This window comes from Galleria mellonella, unplaced genomic scaffold, assembly GCF_026898425.1.
Source record: "Galleria mellonella isolate WM207_F2 unplaced genomic scaffold, CSIRO_AGI_GalMel_v1 utg133, whole genome shotgun sequence".
Taxonomy (NCBI): Eukaryota; Metazoa; Arthropoda; class Insecta; order Lepidoptera; family Pyralidae; genus Galleria; species Galleria mellonella.
Window position 1 is genome coordinate 4,248,672 of NW_026441990.1, and position 14,188 is coordinate 4,262,859.

Sequence of the window (14,188 nt, forward strand, 5' to 3'; positions counted from 1 at the left end):
TACTTAATAACTTCCTGATGCCATTAAGAGACTATCGACTAAACTGTCTTTCAAAAAAAAGTTCACGCTCACTTTTTTACTTTATCCGAGCAGTAAGTGCTTTATATTATTCTCAGTTTCGTGTATAATATAGTATATGTCATATATTTGTTATTCATATATATTTATTCGTTTATATATATAATTTTAGTATGTAGGTATATCAATAGTTAGTAGTACTGCATTCGAGTATTCTTACACTTCCCTATGGTTGACTGGGAGAGAATGCATTTAGCGTTAAGTCCGCCATGTACACATATTTGTACTAATGAATAAAAAGAAAATATAATATACGCCTTTGCTAGCTGACTTTGATATTACAGAATACATTTCGATTGGACTAATTGAATGATTGCACCGCTGACATCATCAATATAGGTCACATATGGTGACAAAGAAAATAAACGCACTCACTTCATACAAAGTGACCTCTCCGTCTAAATGACCGCAAGTAATCGGTACTTGTGTATGAAAGCTATTGTGGTTTTGTACAGTTTATTATATCAACCGTTTACTAGCCACTGCTGAATATAGGCATAATGGGTGATTTGACTGTACTTACCACGCTTGGCAGGCATATTGGCAACCACGTTTAGGATTTGACGTTTTAAGAGGGACGTTGCTACCAATCCCTCGACCATTAAGTTCCCTTAGTCGCTTCCTACAACAAATTATTTTCTATAGGTTTCTATAGGTGTAACAATTATTAAAATCGGTTGAGTAGTCTTTGATAAACATATATACAGTGAGTGTAGAAAGTATTCGTACACCTAGGGTTGTAATAAAAAAAATACGAATTTGATAGACTTTCTTTTATTTATCTAATTTAAATCAATACTATTAAATATTTTAACATTCCCGCACTTAGTTTATGATAATTTTTGTTTTTTAATAAAAAAAATTATACAACATAAAAATATTTTTACGTTAACTAAGCAAATAATGACAAACAAAAAGTATTCGTACACTTATAAAATTTGTAAGTAAATGAATATTAAAAAAATATTAATACGTTGTTGGACCACCGTTAGCATTGATGATAGCTTGGAGTCTCTGCGGCATCGAATCAACTAGTTTGAAAATATAAGAAGACGGTATCAATGCCCATTCTTCGCGAAGCGCAATTTTTAGTGTTTCTTTACTCGAAATTGGTCGATTTCGAATTTTATTATCGAGATAATCCCACACATGCTCTATAATATTAATATCAGGTTATTGAGGAGGAATCTCTAGGTATTTTGGAGCGTTAAACAGGATCCATGCTTTAATATTCCATGCTTTATGTTTAGGGTCATTATCTTGTAAAAATATCCAATTATTGTTAAAACCCATTTGAGCTGCACTAAAGAGAAGATTCTCTTTTAAAATATTAATATACGTTTTGTGATCCCTAATTCCATCAATAAATGCAAGTTTTCCCACCCCAAAAGCACTCATGCAACCCCATACAAATACTGACCCACCACCGTGCTTTACCGTTGAACATAAATTTTCTTTCTTATATTCCATATTAGGTTTTCTCCATACCATATGATGTCCATCCGATTTGAAAATATTATATTTCGATTCATCTGAGTAAATAACAGTTTGCCAAAAATGATTTTTTTCATTAATATATTTTTTTGCGAATTCTAATCTTTTTTTTTTTCTATTAATATCATTTACCCAATACTTTTTACGCGCAGTTCTTCCATGATAATCGTTACTACGTAATACGTTCCGAACGGTACTGACAGAAATATGGCAATCATTGATATTATTAATTTCTTGTAACACTCGAGCGGCACTAATTTTTGGATTTTTTTTTACACAATTTAAAATTTTCCGATCCAATCGAGGCGTGATTTTTGATGGACGCCCCACCTCTGGGTTTGTTTTTTAGTGTTTTAGTAATAGAAAACCGATCAATTACAGTCTGTACGGTTGAACGTGGTCTATTGACAAATTTTGCAATTTCACAAAATGATTTGCATTGATTATGCGAATTAATAATTATTTTTCTCTCCTCTTCACTCGTTTCTTTTGTTTTATGACCCATTTTTGTAACTAAACACGTCTATACTTGTCACGAGTGCAACTAAAACGTCTAATATCTATACCTACGTATTAAAAATGACCTTGGCATTGTAGGCATATGAAAAATTCGATTGAATAAATGATTTATACAGAATTTCATTTAAAAAAGAATGAATGTACGAATACTTTTTGTTTGTCATTATTTGCTTAGTTAACGTAAAAATATTTTTAAGTTGTATAATTTTTTTTTTAAAAACAAAAATTATCATAAACAAAGTGCGGGAATGTTAAACTATTTAACAGTATTGATTTAAATTAAATAAATAGAGGAAAATCTATCAAATTCGTATTTTTTTTATTATAACCCTAGGTGTACGAATACTTTTTACACTCACTGTATATATATATATATATATATATATATATATATATATATATATATATATATATATATTCTTTATTGCACTTAATAATTACACTTACATACGACGATTAGTGTAACAACTTGTTAACAAGGGAGGACTTATCTCTGAAAGAGATCTCTTCCAGCCAACCCAGTGTAGTTAGAGAGAAAATAATTTAATTTGGGTAATCCAGTGCAAGAAAGGTATCGGTGAAATTAATGTAAATACAACAAACACAAATTGTGAATCAATATATAAATAAATAAATACGTAAAAAAGTAAATAGATAAATATATATACATAAGAAAGAGACAAAACAGTTCAATAGCTAAAATAGGTTTATGAGAGGTTTGCTATTCTTATGAATAAAGGAGTAAATGTAAGTAATGTAAGTTACAGTATAACGCAAAGGAAAATGTTGCTACTTTAAAACATAAGGCAAGAGATATAAGACTAAATATTTTGGATATTTTGTGGATCGACCGTTTTAAAATGAAAAAGATATAACTTAAAGAGGGCTTCGAAAGTAATTTTAAAATGTAATTATATAAAAATTGTTTACATAATAACATTTGCCATTTAGAATTTATCACAAACACTTCCATTTTAATATTAAGAACTTATGTCACTTAAATATATGACGCATGTAGTTAAAAATACTCATATTCGTACCTGCCTTGATCAAGCACTTGTCTCACCGATAAATAGTTATTTATTCAGCTAATTCCTACAAACTGATCATTATTTTACAATAATTTTTTTTTATTCAACTTAGAATGGCAAACTAGCTGACGGCCCACCTGATGGAAAATGGTAACCGTCGCCTATAGACATGAGCAGTACCATAGACATAACAGAGTATACTGTTTCGCCCATGATACCCCCCATGCGTTGCCATTCCTGAGGACTCAGGTGTTATTCCTCTGTACCCAGTAAATTCACGCTAATATGTAATAGCTAATTTGTAAGGGCTAAAAAATAGTATATATTTTTAAACGAATCCTTGTCATGTTTACGTATAGGAGTATTCTAAAACTATCTTTAATTATCTGTATTTATATATTTAATTTCATATAAATAAATATATATTAATAAATAAATATAATTATATATTAAAAATTAGAATAATATATATTTTCTGTTTAGAGGATATACGTAAAACTTACGAAGTTAGTATTTTTTTTTAATTTGCATTCTCTCTGTCTCTTAATGGCATTTGGTAAAACCCCCTCTCCATGAACTCATTCTTTTCTTGTGCCAGTTGCTAGTGAAAGAGGAGAAGAGTGAAAAATTAAATTTTGATTGATCTCTTTGCTCTATCTTCCTCCTGTCCTGTCCTGTATAGGGGCCCTGAAAAAACCTCATCATGTTGTTCGGATTGATACCTGCTGCAGATTTTCACCATCGTACAACCCGCCATAAACTAAAATTTCATCCCAACCATCTGGACGAGTGGCGGCCCTCCACTGTGCGTTTTTCGAGGCACTTTCTCCCACGCATAACCACTCTTTGGAATCAACTTCCAGCAGCAGTATTTCCGAACCGATACAGCAACATAACCTTCAAGAAAAGAGCATATTCCTTTTTAAAAGGTCGGCAGCACACCTGCAATGCCGTAGGTGTTGTGGGTGACCCATGGGCGGCGGTAGTCACTTACCATCAGGTGAGCCGCATGCTCGTTTGCCCCCTGTGTTGTAAAAAAAAGAAAATGACGTTTGGTGAGGTTTTTTCAGAATGATATAAAAAAACTGGTCTCTGCTGTGAGTGTGACAACTACTTTATCCCTTAATCAAGCTGTGGTTCGGTGATGTGCTATCACAAATGGCCAGTGACTGTGCGATAGCGTAATTTATTGTGTGGGTGTATGTACGTTGCACCTTGACTGCCAGATATACTAGGATGTTCAGATTTGATACTTTTATCAAATACTTTTAATCTGTAATACCAAGTACATTTAAAAATTAATAAGTGTTTTTTGTTTTGCTAACCCCTTCTGCGCTTATGGAATACACTAGTTAATTAGGCCAATATGTCGCCAGAGATTAAAAATTCGACCCAGTGTAAAAATATGTCTCTTTATAAGAAGTTGGATACAGCTCCATATAATTTGTTCTAAAAAAACAAATGTCAATTGTAACGAAATCAGTTATTTTGATTTCTAAACTAAACTACTGAGAGGTTTGATAAAATGCCTATGGGATCAATCTGTAAGTATATCTTTTCAGATAAAAAAGAATTTTTCTAATCGATTTATAACTAATGGCGTCATGAGGTAACAAACAAAAAATACAAGCGAATTGAGAACCTGCTTCTTTTTGAAGTCGATTGAAAATGTTAGCTTTATCTCTACTATATGTATACAATGAATTCCTATCCTATCGTTTGTGCGCGATAAAGTTTTTTTTTTACAAAGTATCAAAACTGTTGTTTCACCGTATACATCAGCGTCTTGACGGCTAAGGACAAGCATAGTATGTGTATTGACATCCTACGGGATCACTCACTGTCAGTCGCAATTAGGTAGTGCGCGTACTACGCTACTCTGATTACTCCGTATTGATATATTGCGCGTAAATAATTACAACTTTTTTATTTATTATATATATATATATATATATATATATATATATATATATATTTATATATTTATTTTTTTTTTCTTAGTAGTTTATTTATTTGTTTTTAGTTTTAAATTGTGTATGGCCAGTAACTTTATTGTAATTTGTTATTGATATGTTTATTCTTAAACTAAATAATAAAAATGGAACTTGGCATAACGAATATATCGTATAACTGTTTTCATAAACATGTTTTTGATAATTATACACATGTTTAAAGCTTAAATCGTAAAAGTTGGATTTAATTTAATTTAAACTAAAGAAATATTAAATATTGCGATTGGAAAATGTCATTGTTGTTATAATCATATTGATGCATTAACTTGTTTTTAATTAAATATTACTTTATCATTATAATAGTCGAAAATAAAAATAAAAAAAAAAACACTGCTTATATTCTTGTATAAGCAAACTGTGAAATGTACGAATTAATTCATGTGATTAGAAGTGAACAAAAGTGTACATTATTGTTTTTGCAATAAAGTTGTTTTTACACAAACGGAAATGAAGAAAATAAAACGAATTTTCTCGAAGGGGAAAGGAGGTAAATTTTGTCTGTTTCATACATAATAAATATATCTAATTACTAATAATTAAAAATATCTATACTTATAATAAATCTGTAGAGAGGTCAATTCTGTACATGAAATATATTTCCAAAATAAGTATCCGGGGGTGATTAGTGATCGATACTGATGCCAAAAATGCAATCAGTAAAATTTTTGGCTGTCTGTCTGTATGTTCGTTATAGAAACAAAAACTACTCGACGGATTTTAACGAAACTTGGTACAATTATTCTTTATACTCCTGGGCAGGTTATAATATACTTTTCATAACGCTACGATCAATAGGAGCAGAGCAGTGAAGGGAAATGTTAAAAATGTCCACCCGTGCGACGCCGGGACGGGCCGCTAGTATATAATAAAATGCAGTATGTGCGTGTTTTACTTTATTATACTTAATGGTTGAAAGATGACAGCAGTACCCCTTTTATAGCATCACCAAATTCTAAGCAGCTACCAACTCCCCTGATAAAGATGACTACTGGAAACATAAGAGAGAGACCTATGTTCAGCAATGATCAATTAACGGCTGATATTGTGGTAATAAATAAAACTGTGTGCATTTAACTGTAAAAATATAATTAGCAATTTGTAATTATATAAACATGTGGAACTGTTATTTTATACCGACTTCAAAAAAGGAGGTTCTCAGTTCGGTTGTATTTTTGTTTGTTTCCTCATAATCAATTTACAGTTTAAAACTGATTTGAAAAATTATGTTTCTAGATTGATCCTATAGAAATTTATTAAGGTACAGATTACCTATTTTTATTATTATTATTATTTAACTCTTTATAGCACCACAAATAAAAATATACAACGACAAGTGAATAATTCAAGTAAAATACAGTACATAACTCCCAATAGAATTGGGTTTGTTAGCTTTACATTTTACTTAAACTACCACAAACAGAATAATATAATACAGACGTCTTTGCGTTACCTTTATATTTATATATGTTTAACACACCACCCTCCTGCTTCTTAATAGGATTTCTTAGTCTGCTACAGTATAATTTGTTTGTTTGTCTTGAAATAGTCTTCCTATTGGTAGTGTTGGGCAATTTTGAACTCTATTATGTTTGAATAGCGTTCATATCGCTTGAATAGTAAAATAAATTATAGGCACAAATTTGAAGTTCGTATATGGATGAAGTGGACTATGTCCTGTTATTTTAGGGTTGCTAACAATATCGATTTCTTTAAGAAAATTTGTACAAAAGTCAGTACTAATTAAATGTCTAGTCCCAGCATAGGATAGGCCACTCCTTCCTTTCCCATGGATGTCGTAAAAGGCGAAGAAATATCACTAGATAGTATAAAACAAAGTCGCTGTCTGTCCGTCCCTATGTATGCTTAAATCTTTAAAACTACGCAACGGATTTTGAAGCGGTTTTTTTTTTAATAGATAGAGTGATTCAAGAGGAAGGTTTATATGTATAATACATTCATAATATTGTAGAGAAACATTAATAAATTTAGAGATTTCTAATGTGATGTCGTAAATAAACACATTTTTTGCGCTTACATCCGCCTGCCAAACGTGACAACTACTGGCAAAAACCCCCATTACGCGTAACCATGTTCAGTAATGAATCCGGGACTTCACGTGAGTGTGGTAGCTGCATTCCGCGGTGATGTCACCGTGTTATTGTCCAATTGCAGGGCGATATTTGGCTGGCGACCCTGTCGCTGTCTCTTGACAGTAATTCGGTCTCTTGTCTATAATTGGAGGTCGCTTACTGACCCCCGAGGATTATTATACAGCACCTACATACTTTAATGTGTTGCTACATAGAAATGTAGATTAGAAAAACGACTTCAAAAAAGGGGATTCTCAATTCGTCGTGTCTTTTTTTTTTGCGAGCATATTACACTTATAGCTTCGTAGTTGTAAGGTAATAAACATAAAAAAAAATGCAACTGAAATTATTACTTTCCTCTATTTATTGAAGTCAATTAAAAAATTAAACCCTTATTTGGCATCAAAGTGGCTTGATAATAATACATACAAAAGCAAATGTCTTTCAAAGTTGAGTACGAATAACACGTCTTTACTAAAATGGCTCCACCACAATCACCACAACAAAGCGAACAATTTATTTCATCAATTGTAAATTAGTGTCTCGGCGTACGATAATTAAGTACAGTTTTACGAGTGTTTTTCTGATGTCATATGTTTCTTTTTTAAATTCGATTGACCTTGTTTTGATAGGCCGGATTGACACTACCTCTGCAATTTCCAATCATGCCCCTAACCAGGAGTGGGTGGTGTTTGTTACAGTGTAAAAATGTCAGTAGGTTCAATTGGAAACTGTTAATATATTTTTGCCTGTAATCTACAGGTAATGTCTTTATCTCTGAATAGTTTAACAGTCAGTGTCTATCTGTTTCTACGTTTACTTCTTCTAAAATATATAATATTTTTTTTTTTAATAAAAATCACTGTAACTTAGATATTTTTTATATTAAGTTTGTACAATTGTAAAAGTAAAATTTGTGAATTCCTGTATTTTTGAAATTATTCAACTCGTTATAAGACATTTGACGATTTCACTATGCTTTAAGTATTGACAGCATTTAAATATATACAACGAAAACTAATAATAATTTAGTATAATATTTATCCATACAAAATGCCTGTCTGGTATTTTAGTTTGCAGTCTTTTGTCGCAATTGACATACTGTAGTTATTACTCTACAGAAATATCGCAAAACGGACGGAGTCTCTATTCTTCAGTTGCATCATTAACTCGACAGGTCTACCAGTCATGCACCTTGTAACTCAGTTAATTTAATACTGTTAAATGTCACTGAAGATATATCTAGTGTTAAGGGAAAGAACTGTGGAGAGAACATCATTCATTTGGAATTTAACAGGTGATTTTTATGTTTTTCCATGGAAATCAAAACATTTTCCTTGTGTAAAATGTATCCTATATATTTATCTACATACTAAGTTACTACTATACAAAATTTCATCAAAATCAGTCCAGTAGATTTTCAACGATACGTGCGTGGACACGGTCCAATGTCAAAATGTTTAGCGCGTCTTAATAGATCTGTTTACACCATAGATTACGGATAGTACCTGTTTTTTTTTTTTTTTGATGGATGAAAATGGTATGTTAACCCCGCTTGCGCTAACGGGATACGCTGGCGGAGCACCATTGAAGGGTGATAGATGAGAATGAAAACAGGCCAGTTAGCCCATCATGATGAATTCATCAGGAATTAACTATGATAGTTTTCAGGGAGAACCGCGAGGCTAGCAATAAGATTCTCATTCTCCATTACTAACAATCCCTTTCCCCCCAGATATTACCTGTTTGAACCATATTAGATTAGGGAATTTACAACTGTCTTGCTTGAAAATTTTATAATCACTCTTCGACATAAAAATATATCTATGAACAGTTAATCTTATGGTTAAGTAATTACTAGTGTTTTTTTTTTAATATTCATTTTTTTAATAGTTATAATTATGCGATTCAAAAATTTAAGGGGATTTTTTTATCTGGCATGTATAACGATAATTAAGAATCTTTCAAGACCAAGGATAAGAAGACTTTCCCTCTGTTCTTCCATATAACACAGTGAGAGACCTTTTTAGACATAGAATATATCATATATTATACCGCCATCATCCTAACGAGTATGTTTTCTATCATCTTCTGTATTGTTCTTTGTTTCGTACCATTTTCGGTCGCAATACTGTTCGATATTTGCCAGCCGTATCCAACTTGGCGGTACTCCTGTTCATATCTGCTATCTTAGTTACCACAATAAAGTCTTCTCTCTCGTATAGAGACATTAATAATATGACCTGGAATAGATCTGTTACTCTTAAAATAAATCCCAATCTTAAAATTAATGCTCCTTTCCACTCAGTGTTTGCTGGAAGAGAACTCTTACGGAGTTAAGCTCGCCTGATGTACATCTTTATTTAATATAAATTATATAAATGTATTTTTTTTTTGTGTACAATAAAGAATAAATAATAATAGATCGATATTGGAATTGAGACGTTTTTTTACTCTAGAGTTACAACACTAGCGACATACGAGTCCATATTGTTCTGATAAATGCATATTAGTATAATTTTCTAATGCAAACTATTGCAAACTTATACTAATTCTAACCTAATTCTTAGTTGTTGTTTTATTAGTGCAGAACAAAATTGTCATTGGCAATAGATTGGGTTGATTAATAATAGATTCAAATGTAGATCTGCTGATTGGAAAAGATTACAATTCATGGATCCAACCGGCCCATTTAAGAAACCATAATATTAAGAAACTCTCTATTTTATTTCCCTGCAGAGGAATCGAAGAATGCAGCACGCATCTTCACCGAACAATCCAGCAATCTGCTCGAGAGATTGGAAGTCCTCGAACGACAACTACACGAGAGGATCGCCAGCCACATACCAAGGGACCTGGACTCGCTGGAACACCTCGTGCTCCAGCACAAGGACTGGGAAGGAAACCTTCACGCGCTCTCTAGCGACGTGGAAGAAGTCCAGGCCACATTTAGAGGTAATTTTTCTATGGACGATAATTATTGGATAATAGATACCATCATAGGAGGTGAGGATGAATTTAGGTCAGGCTTCTCATGTCGAATTTTTCCAAAATTAATCACGACGGTTTTCCGAAGTACCGTGTGGAGGTCGACCTGGTAGGTTTAATTGTTAGCAACGAGACCACTAGTCATCGTTAATCCAACATTAAATCAACGTTAATTATATTAAAATATTTTTTTTAAAAGGCATCGCTCTAAAGACACCGGCCATGAAGAAGAACTTGGACAAAGTCATGGGCAAGTGGAACGACATGCAGTCCAAGAGCCAACTGTTTGTCGAAAGGTAATATGCAATTTATATGTTTTTCAGAACTAATATTTTAATATAATTTAAATAATGATAGTAAAAACAACTTTTTTATCCAACAATGAAATCGAAAATATTGTTAGTGGTCACACAACGCCATCTAGTCTCAAATTAAACATAACTTTTACTATGGCTTACTCGACAATTGCTACAAACATTTTTGATTCATGTTAAATGAAAGTAACTCCCTTTGCATCTCTTGTGCCTTATTGGAGGACAGCTCTTTATCTTAACTTTGTATGCCTTCCAAAGCATAAAGTGAACGACAATTATTTTAAAAAGTTCCAAACTTAAATTTTCAAATTTAGAGATTGGGATTCGATCTTGGCTTACTCCAACTGCAGCCAAGTGCTGTTCAAATGAGCTGTCAATGTCAAAGGAAGCAGTTTTGTAGATACTTATAAATATTTTTTCCCCAGGTTGAAGTTTGTTGAGATCGTCGTCAGCAGTATGGAGGAAAATCATCAGACAATATCGGAATTCGAGATTAAGTTGGCTCAGTTCAGTGACCTGCCCAACGACGTTGAACTACTTAAAGACGTAAGTGGAGCTATCCATTTTACAACTTTCTCACTATTCGCCTATTGAAAAGATTAAACGAGTATAAAGATATTGCACCTTATTAAAATATGATAAGAATTAAAATTAAAATAATTTAAAGTTCATATTTTCCAGTGAAGTCAACTAAATCTATTTTTGATATGTCGAAGTTCAAATAATGGTGCAGTTGCTCCCTTATTTTCTTCTTTTAAACTATGGCTGTATATCTAAGCTTGTTATTGTTGACGATAACTGTTCTCTGCTGAACATAGGTCTTGTACTTCCTAGGGGGGTTTTGCTAATCGTTGCCACGCTTGGAAGGCCAATTGGTAACCGCAGTTTTTTTTTATACAACTTAGAATGGCAAACAAGCTGGCGGCCCACCTGATGGAAAGTGGTGACCATCGCCTATATACATGAGCAGTACCATGGATATAACAGAGTATACTGTTTCGCCCATGATACCCCCCATGTGTTGCCATTCCTGAGGACTCAGGTGTTATTCCTCTGTACCCAGTTAGGCTTTGGTAATGTTTCAAGAGGGACGCTGCTGCTCATCCCTCGACCATTATGTTCTTTTAGTCACTTCTTACGATACCCACGGGGAAGGGAGGGGTGACCTATTCTATGCTGCAACCTCACGGCATTAGTTGGATGGCTTACAGAGAAAGACTAAAGAAACATATAAAACATAAGGATATAATGGTGAAATCAAAATCATTTATCCATGCAGGATGATTTGGATACTCACTTACTTATTCGCACATTTAACAGATACACGAAGACCTGCTCCGTATGCAAGTGGCGGTCTCCAAGCAGCAGATCCAGATCGACCAGATGAACGACGACGCCGAAAACTGCAGGCGCCTGGTGGAGAGTTCCAGGGCTGCGCTGCCACACTCCTCGCTGCCGAGATCCGGAAAGCACATAGATCTGGAGCGACTCGACAAGGAAATCTCGCAGCTGAACAACAGATGGAACAGCGTTTGCAACCAGCTCGCTGAGAGGTAAGCATCTGGCTTTATATTATATAAAATAAAAAAGTTACAAAGTGCATAGGCACATTTATCTCTTTCAAGAACCTCAGTCGATCAATTTTCATGCATGCTGTCTACTACGACTACATGTAAAATATATATAATGCATACGTAATATTATAATGGTGAATTGATACTAAAATTTCTATCTGTGTGTTTGTTCTGACTATTTTTAGTTTACCAAGTGCTAGTTAGGTATTTTAATAATATTATAACAATGTACGCCATCTGGTGACAGAATAATAATACAACATTGAGACTAGCAGAACTGATACGATGTGATTCAAATTCGTTAGCTCCTATTCCTTTTTTAAAAAAAAGATTGTTTTTTCTATTTCGTCGGTGCTTCTTTTGTTAGGGAATATAATGTGGTGGTTTCTGCATTTACTTTTCACACCGTAGTACAAGTGGTATTAAAAGGAAAAGAAATTCGCTGAAAGTCGTAGTGAGTGGCAAGAGCTCCAACGACAAGAGTGCAGCTCTTAAATATATATAATAATATATATATAGAATAAATGGGTGAAAATTTATTGTTGTACATAGTATTACTTGCTTCAACTTAAGAGGTAGCATGGTTTTTAATCCGGTGTAAAAAATAGAGCCGATAGAGTAAAAGAGTTACAGTACCCGACGAAAGAACATGCAATTTGATTCTATCTATCATATACTATTTTTTCTCTCTCTTTCCATTTAGACTTAGAAGTTGCGAAGCGGCGTACCAACTCCTCCGTAACTACAACGCCGGCCTCGAAAAGGAGGCCGAATGGATCGACGACAGCTTCGCCAAACTCCAGAGTCAACCGCCAATTGAAGTTCGACCTAAGGAACAGTTCGAACCAACTAGGGTGAGCGGTTGATTTAACAAATAAATATCCTATTTGATTTATTTTCTTAATAACCCTGCTATTCATAAAAACGTTTAATGGACATATTTTAGCTATTGGAATGTTTTGTCTTTTTCTTTTGGGTAGAATAAATAGTGTTAAGGGACATTTTCGTTTTTACGAATAGAAGAATGGGTCTTAGAGCATGTAACACAAGATCCATGCTTTATAATTTTATACCTTTTCTAAATTAAATACTATTGATCATAGATTAAGTACCGACTAGTTCTTTTTTTTTTTTTTATTTCTTCAGGTTCCTATTTTGAATGCTCAGAACGGTTGTTGTATACTCTTGTGGCAACAACTATACAATAAAAACTTTGTTTTACACTTTATTCCTTAGCCAAATGCAGAATTTGTGTTCTTCAAATGTTCCTAGAGGTTGGAGAATTCTTAATTTAAATACGTATTCTAACAGTAGGTGGAGTTCAGCGAAATTATTTTAGGAGATGATGCATATTATTCAAGTATCGTTCTGAACTTTGTCTATGACTATTTTTTTGTACATCGGTACAGTTGCATGTTATCTATATAAATATAACATCACTATATTCTCGTAATTTATATAATACATACATTCTACATTTATAAAGAAATATTTAAAATATTTTACTGCATGTTTAATCAAATTTGAATATGTTAATGATTGTTTTAATTATTCTCATCAGACAATACATTTGATTATTTCGATCCACCCAGACATAGAAGTCTGCATGATAAATTAAAATCTAACTAAAAACAGATCCATTATACTATATCTCTTACAAATATGCATGCGTTAAATTTAAAAGATATATTTATTTATGTAATCATTCATTTCTCATAACTGATTATAAAGTTTTAAATGATCAATAGCATGTCATTGTGAACTGTAACTGAACGATTAATAAAGTTCATTTGTGTTTGCACAAACTAATTCTAATATTACGGGTGTCTTGTGGTTGAATTACAGAATCTACTCACAAGCGTGGTTGAGAGGACTCCAAAGATTGAAAAAGTTAACGTGGACGGTGGAAGGTTCATAAGGGAGGCGAAGGTAATTATCAGTATACTAATAAAAATGTTAGGCGTTTGTTTAATCTGTGGCTTTTTGGGAAATATTGAGGCAAATTAAAGTGCATTCAGTGAAAAAATTTATGGATAAAAAAAATAAAAAAAATTGTATATGATTTATGTACCATAAAGTTCCATTTAA

At 32.8% G+C, this 14,188-nt stretch overlaps 1 protein-coding gene across 18 annotated transcripts in view; it reads left to right on the forward strand.

Moving 5' to 3' along the window:
* The window catches only part of LOC113511282 (dystonin), a 372,284-nt gene that overhangs the window by 265,947 nt on the left and 92,149 nt on the right, over positions 1–14,188 (forward strand). For all 18 annotated transcript variants that reach the window (XM_052903181.1, XM_052903184.1, XM_052903175.1 and 15 more), the window contains 6 exons: positions 9,964–10,179; positions 10,412–10,508; positions 10,952–11,072; positions 11,847–12,079; positions 12,804–12,954; positions 13,946–14,029. In XM_052903181.1, the coding sequence (XP_052759141.1) occupies positions 9,964–10,179; positions 10,412–10,508; positions 10,952–11,072; positions 11,847–12,079; positions 12,804–12,954; positions 13,946–14,029 (902 nt within the window). The remainder of the gene's footprint in view (positions 1–9,963; positions 10,180–10,411; positions 10,509–10,951; positions 11,073–11,846; positions 12,080–12,803; positions 12,955–13,945; positions 14,030–14,188) is intronic.